Source organism: Budorcas taxicolor, chromosome 1 (assembly GCF_023091745.1).
Source record: "Budorcas taxicolor isolate Tak-1 chromosome 1, Takin1.1, whole genome shotgun sequence".
NCBI lineage: Eukaryota > Metazoa > Chordata > Mammalia > Artiodactyla > Bovidae > Budorcas > Budorcas taxicolor.
Genome location: NC_068910.1, coordinates 90,925,189 through 90,940,917, shown reverse-complemented (window position 1 = coordinate 90,940,917; position 15,729 = coordinate 90,925,189). Strand labels below are relative to the sequence as shown.

Below are 15,729 nucleotides of genomic sequence, written 5' to 3'. Positions count from 1 at the left end.
TGAAAGTGAAGTAAACATTTATATAATATAATTTATTAGGTATTATGTGATCTATATTATATAATTATATTGACTGAACAACAAACATGCCCAACTACATTAGAAAAAACTTTAATAAATGGAAATATATATAAAATGTTTTTGAGAAATGGATAAAACTAGTCTATCATTAGTCCCTAGAAATTAAAAAGCTAAGCACAGGAACACAATATCCACAATAAATAAGATATTAATGACAAAGTAATGTGAAAATAAATGTTTAATCTCACTAACATAAAAGTGCCAATTAGGAGATTCTGTTCTAAGTTTGGCAAGGTTGTTAATACTCAGTGTTTGTGAGGAGAGTTTCAGTTGAAATCAACTTGAATAAAATTGAGAAGGATATTAATTTCACCAATGTGTTTAACGGTGGGAATTAGAAAGAATCTAGATTTAAAGACAATTGATTAGTTAAGTAATTAAGGTAACAGTATTTATACCATTAAATAGTCATTTAAGTGATATTGTAGAAGAATATTTTAGAATTATACAGTCCAATATGTATGTCTGCATTATCAGTAGATTTTCTTTTTTTCTTTGCTTTTCTAATTTTATTTCCAACACTGAACATATGTGACATTAGTAACATGTTTATCTATTTTTAGTTATAGTGAATTAAAATTTTGTAGCCTTTGAAAAATTTCCCAGCATTTTATCATAAACATCACTTAGATGCACATGGTGACCAAATTACTCAATCTAAATATAGGTAATGATGATAGAAGATTGATAGAGGCATATTTAATCCATTTAAATTTTTTCTTAAAGATATGTCTATATCTAATATCTAACATACATGTAGAAAAGGATTTTTTCTGAGGCATGCCTTCTGGCTGGTGTCATTGTTGATGTTGGCTGGAGAATATGCCTATAAGATACAGTTAATTCATTTCCAGGCAAATACCCTGTGTGGAAGGATTGCTGCAGGATAAATGCAGTTAGCATAAGGGTTTGTATCCCTTGTTCCCACATCTTTGAGGTTTCAGGCGTGCTGGCATTTTATAAAAGAAACATGGATTCTGGCACATGTTATTAGACATGCTGCTGAGATTTAGAAAAGAGACCACCCGAAGTTTTTACTTGTCTGAGTGATTTGAACATTTATATTTTCCTACTCAAATTCCCTGCATATATTGGAAAGTCATATTCTCCCATTCATTTAATTAATCATTTGGTTTTCTTTCATTGAAACAAACCAAATTCTTTTCTGGATTTAGCTTATTATCCAGTCTTAGTCTTTTGAATTTCTGGTCTAATTTCTATGTCAATAATTGTAACCCTTAACTAAGGAATCAAATGCTCCTGTATGGATGTGTGTGTGGAGGAAAATCCCCAGGCCATGATGCACATGCCTGTTATTATACCTGGATAATGATGGTGTTTACCAAAGTCATGAGTAAACCACTCAATTACAATCAGAGTTTAAAAAAAATTATAAGCTGGAACTTCAGTATTACCAAATTGAGCTAAACTTATTCTCCTAACATTGTATTTTCTTCCCTATAAGTTATAGGACATTTGAAGGCATTTGCCCTGATTTTTTAGGTCTCCTATAATTTTCTAGTCAAATGGTGTAATTTCTACTAAACCTCAATTAAAAATAAAAAGGGAGTATAGGAGAAAGTACACTCATCTGTAAGTTAGGAAATATAATTGCTTTCTTCAGTTTGGTGACCATGCAAGCTGTTTTACATATCCATTTTCTTTTTAAAAGAGGTTTTATATTTCACTTTACACACCTGTATACACACAAATGTAGAAAGTTTATATTTTGTAAATTTCATAAATTTTATATTTTAGATATTACAAATACTTGTATAGATGTCCCAGATGCAATTGACCAAAAAATATTTAGCAAAAGTAAACAGTACCATTTCAAATCCTCACCTTCATTAACAAAGAAGTCATATTCTTATGAGCAGACTGGTATGTGAACATAATCTGGATATACCTTTGGTTCATATTCACTTTAAGAGCTTATCCTAAGTGACTGACATAAGTAACTAAGCATATTTTTAAGGGAAAGTTTAGAAATAATGGAACAGTCTTAAAAAGTGGATTATGCTGTATAAACTGTAAATGTCTGACTTGAAACATTCACTTCAATTTGAACTCAAAGAAGAAAGGAGAATAATTAGGCATTTCAGACAACTGATAAGAAATGAATTTGAAAAGTGTAAACAGTAGGTAGAAAAACTTAGATTCAGTGCACATTTTTTCCAAGCGTAAAGCACAGCCCAAAATAAGCTTTTTTTTTTTTTTTTTAAGCCAGTGACTCTATCAGCACACCTAATGTTTTCAGCTGCCATTGCTCTCAATGTAACTGACACAATTTTCTGACACTCTATTTACTGCTGGATGAAGTGGCCATTTAAGTCTGTATAAATCAAACAGTTTGGACAAAGCTGGCAGTATTTATAATGTCAGGATGAGCAGATGTTTCCAATTTGCCCTCATTTCCATATATATTCTCTTTGAACATGCCCTTGCCTATGTAAATGAAAGAGACATTTGACTCCACTAGTGCTTTAAATTCATTTCCATTCAAGTAATTGGACTGAAGATTTTAAATGGTTATACTTTCCATAGTAGCCTTTCAGAAGCTTTTCAGTTAAAGTAATTTTAGGACCTGCCTACATCAGGAGGTCCTTGTGTCTAAGATTAATGTCCATACACCTTTAAGCAGCTCTAAATGAGAAGAAATATTTGTTCATACAAATTTCGAGTATATGTTGACGTAAAGGGTCAAATTGTAGCTGAAGAAGTCTTTTTAACATTGAAGTTCATCTTAGAAGATCAGGTAGTTAAAAAAAAAAAAAAAAAACTTCTTTACAAAACTACCCAGATTCTACTCTATAAATATGCAGTTAACAATTTCGCTTCAGTTGAATTAAGGGTGAGAATTGATGCGTTATCTAGATAGTACATAACAAGTGATATAAGTTAATGGTAGCACTTGGAATATCAGCAGACTGTCTCAATTAGGACAGTGACTACATGCTTTTGATTCAGGGTAATCTGTTTCATTTCCTTCAGAGCCTCCACATTTTGTTGTGAAACCTCGTGACCAGGTGGTTGCCTTGGGACGAACGGTCACTTTCCAGTGTGAAGCAACAGGAAATCCCCAACCAGCTATCTTCTGGAGGAGAGAGGGGAGTCAGGTATGACCTTGTTCTAATATTTCAGTCAGCACAGGTGAAATGCCACATAGATAAGAATAAGCAAGAAATGATTTAGTCACATAGCTGTTGCTTTAAGAGAACTGAGACATCTCTGAGTGACCTGAATATTTCAACAGTAAAACAGAATTTTAATTCTCAGATTTTTCCTGCCTAGTTTTGGTATACCGGGTGGTACATAGAATAGTAATTGTTTAGTCATGAAAATTTATTCCCAATTTATTTCCATTTTCCAATTTATTTCCTTTATTTTCAATTCAGCCACATTAAAAAAAAAATACTTTTTCTCAAGTGAATTCAGTTAGTTTCAACTTTTCTTATTCAGATAATTGTAATTATATTTTAAAATAGATTTGCACACATTTAAAACAAAGATAATGTTATCAGTGCAGTTTCTCTGAAAGCACTAGGAATCTGAAGTGTATTCTTCTTTATGTTTTATCTATCATATATCTATCAATTAAAGATTCATCAAACTATGTGAAATTCTCTTTAGCATAGATGTTATATTGGATATAATTCAGTATATTTTAATTCTTTGAAAACTAAAACATGTGATCACTTTTGCTGTCAAGTCCTACTCCACGCCTTTTTATAAACCAGAATTTTCTATAGACAGTGAAGCTCGAATATAGAGACCTGTGCTCTTAAAAATTAAGTTTCCTTTTGGACTTCAGCTTATTAAAGAGAGAATTTTGAAACACTTTCACTTTAAAAATAATAGGAAACTTTAAATGGTTTTAAAAGTATGTTTTCTTATCTCTTAGTGACGAGTTCTTCAGCAAATGAACACATCTTCCTTTACATATTTCTGATACTTGTGAAAATTATTCTCATTCATTTTTAATAAAATTATTCCTAACCTCTTTTATTTTTTGTTTAAATCAACCTTGAGTGTGTTGTCTTCTGATCTTACTTCTACTATGTTCATAAAAATTACATGGAGGTAATTTACTGACTGTACTCACTAATAATTTATATACCGTGCCATCAAGTTAACTTTTATTTTCACTTTGGTAGCAAATATCAACTTGATTATGGTACGGAGGCTATTACTTGAGTTCTGATATCTTGGTTGGTTCTAACACCTTTCACTGGGCCTCAAAGGACAAAATTTGCTGACGGCAGATTAAAGATGAGAAAAAATATTTTAGTAGAACAGGAAGAATTGAAAGTATATTATACATGAATATCTGTGTATCAATAAGAGTAAACCCACTAGCAGATCTTCTTAGTAGAATAATATTTAAATGATCCATTTAGTTGTTTAAATAGATCATTCATTGTCATCTAATATCTATATCATATTTGAAATAATTTTTGATTTGGCTTGGTAAGATTTAATAACTCAGTATTTCTTAATATTTTGTTTTTGAATACATATCCATGCACTAGTAGTTAAGCTTTTATAAGTGATACATGTTAAAAGGCACCTAAAATTTTTAAAAAGTAACAAATTTTTTTGATTAGAAGAAATGTTGATATTATTTATTTCATGAAAAAGAATGATGCCACATGTTACTTTGCATGAAGTATATACTCCTTCCAATGAGCAAGATGTTTAGATTCATAGAGAGAAATTTGTACCACCAAGTAACATCACATATTGTCTAGAGTTTGTTTTTAACATAACTTTCTGCAGAAATAGAACCCCATTATGAATTCTTAAATTCAGTATTTGAATTTAAAAATCTATGATAGATATGCTCACCATTTACCCAGAAAAATAAGAAACTTGACAATTTGATAGAGATTACTGAACTTTTATAATGGACAGGTAACAGAGATTCTTGTGATGGTACCAAAATGATATCCTTAAACTTAATTTGTTGGAATGTGTTTAAATTTTAATGTTGTTTATATATTAAAAGATTTAATGTTTAGAATTCTAATAGTCACATCTGTGTGAAACAAAAGTTTTAAGTCTGTTTTGCTGAAACATGTAAAACATTTAATAGTATCTCATATTCTTTTATAAATAGTATTGTTTGACATTGAAATTATAAAGGCATCTATCAATATTTAGAATTCATTTAAATTTTCAAATAACCCCATTTAAGTTTAGATGATTAAACTTTGTTCATTTGTATGTGTGTGTGTACCTCTGTCTATGTTGGTATGTGATAGAGAATATTTAGTTTATTTTCATACATATATTTGTGTATGTATAAATATTCATGTGCTGCTGCTGCTATTTATTTATCTGTTTATAAATATATAAAACATAAAAACATGTTGGAAACTAGCAATTAACTTATTATTCTTTCCTCCCAAATTCTGGGTTCTAGAATCTGCTTTTCTCATATCAGCCACCACAGTCATCCAGCCGTTTTTCAGTCTCCCAGACTGGTGACCTCACTATTACTAATGTCCAGCGATCTGATGTTGGTTATTATATCTGCCAGACTTTGAATGTTGCCGGAAGTATCATCACAAAAGCATATTTGGAAGTTACCGATGGTAAAGTAGAGCATTTTATTTCAAAATGGCAAAGTTTGGCTTAGTGTCTAAAGAGAATACCAGTAAGCACATTTATTTTCAACTTTGTATCCTTTTTTACAGTAATTTTGATATAAGGCTAAAAGGATAAAGATAAAAGTGATTAAATGTAAAATCATTTTTATTTTAACTAGGCTATATGAAATTTCTTGCATCAAATTAGATTCATAAAAGCATGGCAATTATACAAGGAAAGTTTACACTGAATAGTTATACACAGGACTGTGTCCATGTTTTGAAAAATAAAAAAATATTTTAAAATCTCTTGGTATAAAACATCATCCTTTTTCTTTCTTCCAAATCATGAAGATAAGATGAATTGTTGACAGATCCTTCTCACAACTCAAGATGAGCAAGTTTTTGTTCTGTTTATCAACTCTTCTAAGCATGATTAATTAATGCCAAATATAAAGATGCAGTAATAGAGAAATCTGAATTTGAGCAAACTCCTGGAGATAGTGAAGGACAGGGAAGCCTGATGTGCTGTGGTCAGTGGGGTTGAAGAGTTGGACATGACTTCCAGACTGAATAACAATAGAGAAAATCTCCAAACCATTAGATGGAAAGCAGTAGAAGAAAAGGAAATATAAGTAAGCATATGAATATATAAAAAGTATATACAAACAGATTTCCTCTGCTCTTTGAAAATAGAACATTCCTATGAAACAGAAAACATAAGTAGAAATGGCATAAAGTGAGGAAATAATTGTTTCTTTTCATAAAACTGAAAATGCACTGCAGATTTATTTCAGTTAGTGAGCAAATACACTAATGTGCACGCCTGCGTGCTCAGTCATGTCAGACTCTTTGTGACTCCATGGACAATAGCCTGCCAGGCTTCTCTGTCCATGGGATTTCCCAGGCAAGAGTACTGGGAGTGGGTTGCCATTTCCCTTTCCAGGGGATCTTCTTGACCCAGGGAACAAGCCCACATCTCCTGCACTGGCAGGAGGATTCTTTACCACTGAGACACCTAGGAAGCCCTATATTAATATAGGTCTTTCATAAAAGCAAAAAAAGTGAAAGTCACTCAGTCATGTCTGACTCTGCCACCCCATGGACTATACAGTCCATGGAATTCTATAGGCCAGAATACTGGAGTGGGTAGCCTTTCCCTTCTCCAGGAGATCTTCCCAACCCAGGAATCGAACCAGAATCTCCTGCATTGCAGGCGGATTCTCTACCAACTGAACCATCAGGGAAGCCCTCATAAAAGCAAACTGGCTCATAATGAACTTTCAAACACTGGAGAGTACTTGTATATACACATGTATATATACATAAAAATATACATACACACTCTTTTTGTTGCTGTATAGTATTCCACTGTATAAGTAGCTCACAATTTATTTATGTTTATTTATATACTCTTCTATTGATGGGTTATTTTCAGTTTAGGACTTTTATTAATAAAGCTAAATGTTTCTGTAGAAGACTACGGGTGGGCATATGCACTCAATTATCCTGGTTTGCCTCTTCGTGGATGCATGTACTCTACTCATTTCTCTCTCTCTCTTTTTTTTTTTTTCCATTTTCACATGTAGTCTGGCTATATCTTAGACTGATATATGTATTATAAATATTTATTCCCAGTCGTTTGCTTAATGATGATTTTAAGGCTTAAAAAATTAATTCTAATGAGAACCAATGTATTACTTTTTTCTCCTGTGCTTTGGCCTTTTAGTTCCCTATTCTACCTTAAGATCATGAGGATATTCACCTGTTTTTTTCTGGAATCTTCATTGTCTGTATGTTTGAGATTTAAGTTGTTAATCTTTAACTAATCTTTGAGTATGGTATAAAATAAGGGTCAAAATTCATTTTCTTCCCTTATATGGATCCTAAATATTTCAGCATCAGTTACTGAAAAGGCATTCCTTTCCCTGGTGAATTTCAGTGGCATGTTAATCATAATTCAAATGAACATAAACGTAGTGAAAGTGAAAGTCACTCAGTCTTGTCTGACTCTTTGCGACCCCATGGACTATTCTCCAGGCCAGAATACTGGAGTGGGTAGCCTTTCCTTTTTCCAGCAGATCTCCCCAACCCAGGGATCAAACCCAGGTCTCCCGCATTGCAGGCAGATTCTTTATTAGCTGAGCCACAAGGGAAGCCCAAGAATACTGGAGTGGGTAGCCTATCCCTTTTCCAGCAGATCTTCCCAACCCAGGAAACAAACCAAGTCTCCTGCATTGCAGGTGGATTCTTTACCAACTGAGCTATGAGGGAAGGCCCCATAAATGTAGTTACCTACTTCTATTTTCTCTGTTATATTCCAGTTATTTATGCCAGTATATGTGATCTTAATTTTTATAGCTTTATAGTAAACCTTACAAACTGGTAAAGTCTCCAACTTTATTTTTCTTGTTTTAGGTTGGCTGTTACAGGTCTTCATCATTTTTTAATAAAGATTTTAAAACTGGTCAATTTCCATACACATAATGCACACACACACACACACAGAGATATACATATACAACCTAATATCCTAGGCAGACAGAGAAATCAGAATTTTAGTTTTGATTCCACTTTAATTGTTGAGCAATTTGAGAATTAACATTTTAACAATCCGAGTCTTCCGACTTCGGGAATATTTCTGTCCAATCAAATCAAATATATACACTGTATCCACCAAGGTCTGACACATGGTAGACACTCACTAGATATTTTTTTTTTAAATAAGTAGTTGTAACAAAGAAGGAAGGAATGAACAGCTAGCTGTTGATTAAGACATACTTCAAAATTCAGGCCATCTCACTCAAAAGTTCACATTCTTAACATTGTGTATGATATACATTATATATCTACTGACTCCAATAAATTAGGATGACCTAAAATGTTTTGGGGGCTTCCCTTGTAGTTCAGCTGGTAAATAATCCACCTGCAATGCAGGAGACCAGGGGTGGATCCCTGGGTTGGGAAGATCCCCTGGAGAAGGGAAAGGCTACCCACTCCAGTATTTTGGCCTGGGGAATTCCATGGACTGTATGGTCCATGGGGTCTTAAAGAGTTGGTTATGACTGACCCACTTTCACTTTCAAAATGTTTTTACAATTTCTTAAATGTATTAGAGCTATTCAATGATGACTGTGAAGACACATAATGAATTTGATAATGATTGATATAATCAATATTTAGAAAAAGAACATAGATTTGCAAATATGTTTATGATTGCAACTTTATAAAGCAACTTGTATGTAAGGATGTACATGAAAAATGGCCAAAGGAAACTCTGATAAAGTATTTTCAAATATCCCTTCAGTTCAGTTCAGTTCAGTCACTCAGTCATGTCCGATTCTTTGCAACGCCCTGAATTGCAGCATGCCAGGCCTCCCTGTCCATCACCAACTCCCGGAGTTCACTCAAGCTCACGTCCATCGAGTCAGTGATCCCATCCAGCCATCTCATCTGCTGTTGTCCCCTTCTTCTCCTGCCCCCAATCCCTCCTAGCATCAGAGTCTTTTCCCATGAGTTAACTCTTCGCATGAGGTGGCCAAAGTACTGGAGTTTCAGCTTTACCATCATTCCTTCCAAAGAACACCCAGGGCTGATCTTTAGAATGGACTGGTTGGATCTCTTTGCAGTCCAAGGGACTCTCAAGAGTCTTCTCCAACACCACAGTTCAAAAGCATCAATTCTTTGGTGCTCAGCTTTCTAAACAGTCCAACTCTCACATCCATACATGACCACTGGAAAAACCATAGCCTGACTAGATGAACCTTTGTTGGCAAAGTAATGTCTCTGCTTTTCAATATGCTATCTAGGTTGGTCATAATTTTCCTTCCAAGGAAATATCCCTTACTATTCTCATAATTGAAAGCAAGACTTTCTAAGTGGCTTTGACATGGCTTTATCATGAAGGGTTATATGTGAGAATAGATCAAGCATATCAACTTCTGCTAAACTAAAAGCAAAACAAAACCCCTAAATTTGTGGATTTGGGATTCATCCCTAGTAGCCAGTTCACTTCTAAAACTAAATGTCCTATTTCATCTTACCATCTCTGGGGAGATTTTAGGTGGTTTTGTATTTGCTGTGGTGGTACCAAATTTTTAGTTTTGTTTGTTTTGGAGTCCATAAACATTGTACAGACAACTTCGAACTATGAACTCATTCTTTATAGGTAAGCTGTACCTATTGTGTGTGCTGACAATATCAATATTTCACTTCAGTTCATTGCAGTCACTTAGTCGTGTCTGACTCTTTGTGACCCCATGAATCACAGCTCGCCAGGCCTCCCTGTCCATCACCAACTCCCGGAGTTCACTCAAACTCATGTGCATTGAGTCGGTGATGCCCGTCCAGCCATCTCATCCTCTGTCATCCCCTTCTCCTCCTGTCCCCAATACCTCCCAGCATCAGGGTCTTTACCAATGAGTCAACTCTTTGCATGAGGTGGCCAAAGTATTGGAGTTTTAGCTTTAGCATCATTCCTTCCAAAGAACACCCAAGGCTGATCTCCTTCAGAATGGACTGGTTGGATCTCTTTGCAGTCCAAGGGACTGTCAAGAGTCTTCTCCAACACCACAGTTCAAAAGCATCAATTCTTTGGCGCTCAGCTTTCTTTGTAGTCCAACTCTCATAGCCATACATGGCCACTGGAAAAACCATAGCCTTATTTACATATTACCAAATCAAGAAGAGAGATAATAGGCAGAGTATTTTCTGGATACTACTTGACTTTAGTTTCTCATCTTTTTCTCTTTATTGTTTGCAAACAGAACAAAGGCAAAGGCAGAACAAAGCATGAGGCAGAGAATACGGTAGAGCATAATTGTCTTTGAAGTGCTATTTCTCTGCACCTGAGGCCTACACCTAGTCACACTTGACTCAGGAACATAGAAATTCATGTCACCTATTTAATTGAAAATGCTTCTTCTCTTTATTACTAAAAAGTAAGAAAAAGTAGTTAGTGGTGACTGAATGATATATAAAATCTAAAATCGCTTGCATGAATCTCTCAAAAGTTATTGATATACAGTGGATAGAGGGTTAGTTTTCCAATTACTAGCTATTTACCAATTGCTTCCAGTGTTTCAGCTTCCTAATTGCTGAAATGAGATGATCGTTTACAGCCTTCAGGTATTTGAGATATGTTTTGCAAACTGATGGCAATTGTGATATATGACTCTTAACGTTTGCTGGTCTGCATGCTAAGTCACCTCAGTCATGTCTGACTCTTTGCTACCCTATGGATTGCAGCCTGTCAGGCTGCTGCATCCCTGGGGATTCTCCAGGCAAGAATACTGGAGTAGGTTGCCATTTCCTCCCCCAGCGGATCTTCCTGACCCAGGGATTGAACCCGAGTCTCTTATGTCTCATCTCCTGCATTGACAGGCAGGTTCTTTACCACTAGCATCACCTGGGATGCCCCGTTTGTTGGTGTATAGATGTAATTTTGCATACTCAAACTAGTCAGTGCACGTATGTTATTCTATACTGTTTCTCACTTAAAGTTATCTTATGACTATATTTATATGTATTAACATAGACTTTATGATTATTTTTTGAGGTGACAAAAATATATTACCTCTGATGTTATAGCTTTATATTTAGGGTCTTTAAATCTTTCACTGAACATGTGGAAAACTAGGGATATATCACCTGTTACACTGCTGGAACCAGCACCACTACCAGCACCAGCACCAGCACCAGCACCAGCACCACTATACTGATAATTAAAATCAGCAGTTATAGTTATTGAATGTCTCCTTTGTGCCAGGCACTATGCTAGTAACTTTAAACAGATCAATCATTTCAAATCTAACACTGCACTTTATAGATAGGAAACTGAAGCAGAGAATGGTAAAAAGATACACCCAGATTTCTATGTCTCTGTCTCTATTCCTGCCTTGCAAGTAAGACCATCTACTCCATTTTTGTAGATTCTACATTTATGCATTAATATGCGATATGTGTTTTACTCAGATACCAAGGGGGGAGTGGGGATAGGAGCAATTGGGAGATTGGGATCGATATATATACACTATTGATTCTACGTATAAAATAGGTAACTAATGAGAACCTACTGTATACCACAGGGAACTCTACTTAATGCTCTGTGGTGACCCGAATGGGAAGAAGTCCAGAAGAGAGGGGGTATATGTGTATGTATGACTGATGCATTTTGCTGTACAGTAGAAACTAACACAATATTGGAAAGCAAGCATACTCCAATAAAGATAGACTAATTAAAAAAAAGATATTCCCAGAGCCTTCAGATACTAGCTAGCAGAACTGAGATTTAAAACAAAAGTTTGCACCATCCAGTACAGTAGCCACCTGCCACATGATGCTATTTAAATAACAATTAAAATTACTTAAAGTTACACATCCAGTTCCTCAATCACACCAGCCACACTCAGGTGCTCAGTAGCCACTTGAAGCCCTTGGTTTCTATATTAAAGAGCACAGATATGGAACATTTTCTTTTTACACTGCTGAATCCTTCTGATTCCAAAGTCCATGCACTTACTTTCTTTAAATCATATTTCTGTTTCTTACACATCCTGCTTTACTACCTGATAATTCATTCTAATAATCCAAATGTGAGCTATTAGACTGTTTATTTGAAGTTTTTCTCATAAATCCTAAATTTAGGGTTGATTTGTAAATGTGCCATGCACTTTAGTTTGTGTAACTTTAGATGTTTTATCAGTGTTTTATTCTAATCTGTGACACCAACATATTCCGTTGTCTTACCTAAAAATATAAAATTGCTTTAATGAACTTTTTTGCCTCTGATTTGCATCTTACTATTTTATAGAAAAGGGTAAGTGGTGATTTCACAATTCATATAAATGTCTAGCTTTTTGCAATTAGCAAAGCACATGGAATATTTGTTATTCCACTTAAATCTTGATAGCAATCCCTGGAGATGGTTATAACAAGTATTATTATTCTCATATTACAGATAAAAACCAGAGACTTAGGTAATATAAAGCACTTGCCTAAAGACACATGACAGATGATATAGGCTGATAATCAAGCCTGCTCCTCTTTTCTTGCTTATTTTTGTAAACCACCCAAGGTAAACTAGGAAGAAATCAGTAACTGGGAAACAACATCATTATTCTGGGTTGGGATAGGATAAGAAAATGCAAAGGATGCTAAATATGAGGCAAATATCAAAGAACTGTGAAGACAGAAAGAATTAAATAAATCCCCAAATACTGAATTATTTCTAAATATAATAAGACTATGAAAGTAAACCACTGCACTACTGGGCTTAATTATAATCAGTTATAAAGAACCATTCTGTTACTAATTTAATTAATATCTAGAAATAAATATCCATTCATTCTTAGAATCAAGGGAGCACAGGCAGTAGAGTCTTATAAAAACCTCAGTGCAATAAAACACTATCATTATTTTTTCATACATACCAGGAGGGGCATTTAATTTGATTTTAGCCAAACTTAACAGATAATGTAGAAAAGATTAAACAACTCTAAGCAAAGGAAGTATTGGCTTCTATTTTTCACCCGTGGAGTATCTGAAACATTCCTGCCAAGTTTCAAGCTCCAGCCTTCTAATACACCCCTACGGTATTAACAAATTTCACACTAGCAACCAAAGATGGAAGAGAATTGGAAGGGTGAAGTAAAAATGCACAGTTGCTGATTTCACTCTTTTGCTTTCTTGTTTTTCTTAGATTGAATGCCCAACACTAATAATTATTGCATGATAAATGAGGAACAAATTGACATGTGACTCCAGTTTGTGCAGAATCTTTGGTGCATAAAACTTTGAACGTGACACATCCAGACTTGAAAATGTTGCATCCAAAATTTAGTTACTCTGGCAACTAGTTTTCTTTAAGCAGGCAATTTCTTAGAGTTGTCTTTTGAATACTCATGACATGGAAATTTTAAACTAATATTCAGAATTTTAAAGTTTAATAATGAAAAATGAACTTTTTTTGTTTGTTTAATCATTTACAAAACTATCTATGAAATTTCACCTAAATTGCCAAGGTCAAGGGATAGAAGATCTATCTCATGCAGGCTTTATTCTCGTTCCACTACAGTTGTTGTGGATTTTCCCCCAAATTATGATTTTATTGTCTCAGATAAAACTTTTAGATTTTTTTCATATAATAAAATAATTTTATTTGTATTTTGTAAAAGTTGCCTTCCATTCTTTCCTTCCATAGGACATTAAAACTGTTAAGATAATAAAATTAGTGAAAGCATCTTCCCATTCCTATAATTCTGATATGGAAGTGTGTGATTTCCTGAGTTAGAGTATCAGCTTGAGTTATATTTTTGGATTTGTCATTGTTTACTCCCTAATCTTGTCCAAGTCTTGAGACCCCGAGGACTGTAGCGCACCAGGTTTCTCTGTCCATGAGACTTCCTAGGGAAGGATACTGGAATGCATTGTCATTTCCTTCCCTAGGGGATCTTCCTGACCCAGGGATCAAACCTGGGTCTCCCTCATTGTAGGCAGATTCTTTATCACCTGAACTACCACCTACCAACAGTATTTTTGGACAGTTTTCCAGTTTCCCTGAAATTATTAGGATTGAGATATGTTTAAGCATGTACTATTTTAATAGAAAAAATCCCAATATCAAAAGAGCTTAATCATATTTATTTGTCAGTTGTCAAAGCCCAAATGTTTTCGGATACAAAATTATCAAACATGCTGGTGTGACACCATCATTCTATCTGTTGGACACAGAACCATTGTCAAGTTGGCTTTGGTTCATTTATGAAGATCTGTCTCATTCATTTCCTTAGGCTAAATAGTTTTTTGTTGTCATTTTGTGTTTTACATATTTTAAAATTTAAAAAGCACAGTACTCCACTTCTCACCACCATACATCTTCACCATCCACAACCCTTATGTAGTGTCTGAACTCTTAAATAGGTCCCTGGACAATGCAGCAAGCCTACTCAGTGGTTGGTACATTGTATCTCATTTTAATGTTCTGAATCAGTACATCATAGAAATGCATTCTGAATAATGCATGTCTCCTACTTTAATTACTTGTTTAATTAGTGTGTTTCAAAGCCTAGAGCAACTGCTGTTGCTCAGATGATTAGAAAATTGCTTCCAGTTGCAGAAATCTATTTCCTGTTGTTTTTGCTGGCAGTGATTGCAGACCGACCTCCCCCAGTCATTCGACAAGGTCCTGTGAATCAGACTGTAGCAGTGGATGGTACTTTAGTGCTCAGCTGTGTGGCCACAGGCAGTCCAGTGCCCACAATTCTGTGGAGAAAGGATGGAGTCCTTGTTTCAACCCAAGACTCTCGAATCAAACAGCTGGAGACCGGAGTACTACAGATCCGATATGCTAAGGTAACTTGTGACACCCTGGGTTTCGCATTTTGTTCCACTTTGTTTTTGCCTCCAGCAAACCAGTGTTGAAGCCTCAATTTTTAGAAATAATGAAATGCTAATAGCAGTATGAATATATGTTTAATTTGATGCTTTATTCTTTCAGACACTTCTCTGTGTGTATTTCTGGTGATATGACTCATAATTTAACCCATGGCAAGTAGTGTAAGGTTTTACATGGAGGAGAAAAGGATGAGAATTTGTGGGAGAAAAAAAATACCTTCCAAGCAGTGATATAATGCATTCCTTCCATTTTGCAAAGTTATTTTCCAGTACTATATTATGTGCTGTAAACTTCAAGAGTTCTATTGTGAATATTTGGTTCAGCATTTCGCAATTACAGAATACTCTACATGTAAACAAAAATGGTAAAGCGGTGTATAGATTCAATGTACATTTCAAATCAGAATGTGAAATGATGAAATCTCACAGGTTCGTGGGAACAATTTAGGGATTTACCTTCCCAGGATGTCACATCCCATACATGTTCTTTTCAGGACTATATTGTTTTGTCTTGGTTTTTCTTTTTCATTTTAGGTCAAGACGAGACAAGCTCATGGGGCATATGAAAGAATAGCTTTGACAGCAATAAACATAAATTTCAATTGCTTTATTGCCTATTGTGAGTGGCTTCTTTGGAGTTTTGGATCAACATAGCAGTTCATTT

The 15,729-nt window shown here is 34.7% G+C and overlaps 1 protein-coding gene across 1 annotated transcript in view; it reads left to right on the top strand.

Moving 5' to 3' along the window:
* ROBO1 (roundabout guidance receptor 1) overlaps positions 1–15,729 on the top strand; it is a 448,749-nt gene that overhangs the window by 360,135 nt on the left and 72,885 nt on the right. Inside the window, exons 8-10 of the mRNA XM_052649948.1 lie at positions 3,076–3,200; positions 5,507–5,678; positions 14,818–15,023. Coding sequence (XP_052505908.1) covers positions 3,076–3,200; positions 5,507–5,678; positions 14,818–15,023 — 503 coding nt within the window. The remainder of the gene's footprint in view (positions 1–3,075; positions 3,201–5,506; positions 5,679–14,817; positions 15,024–15,729) is intronic.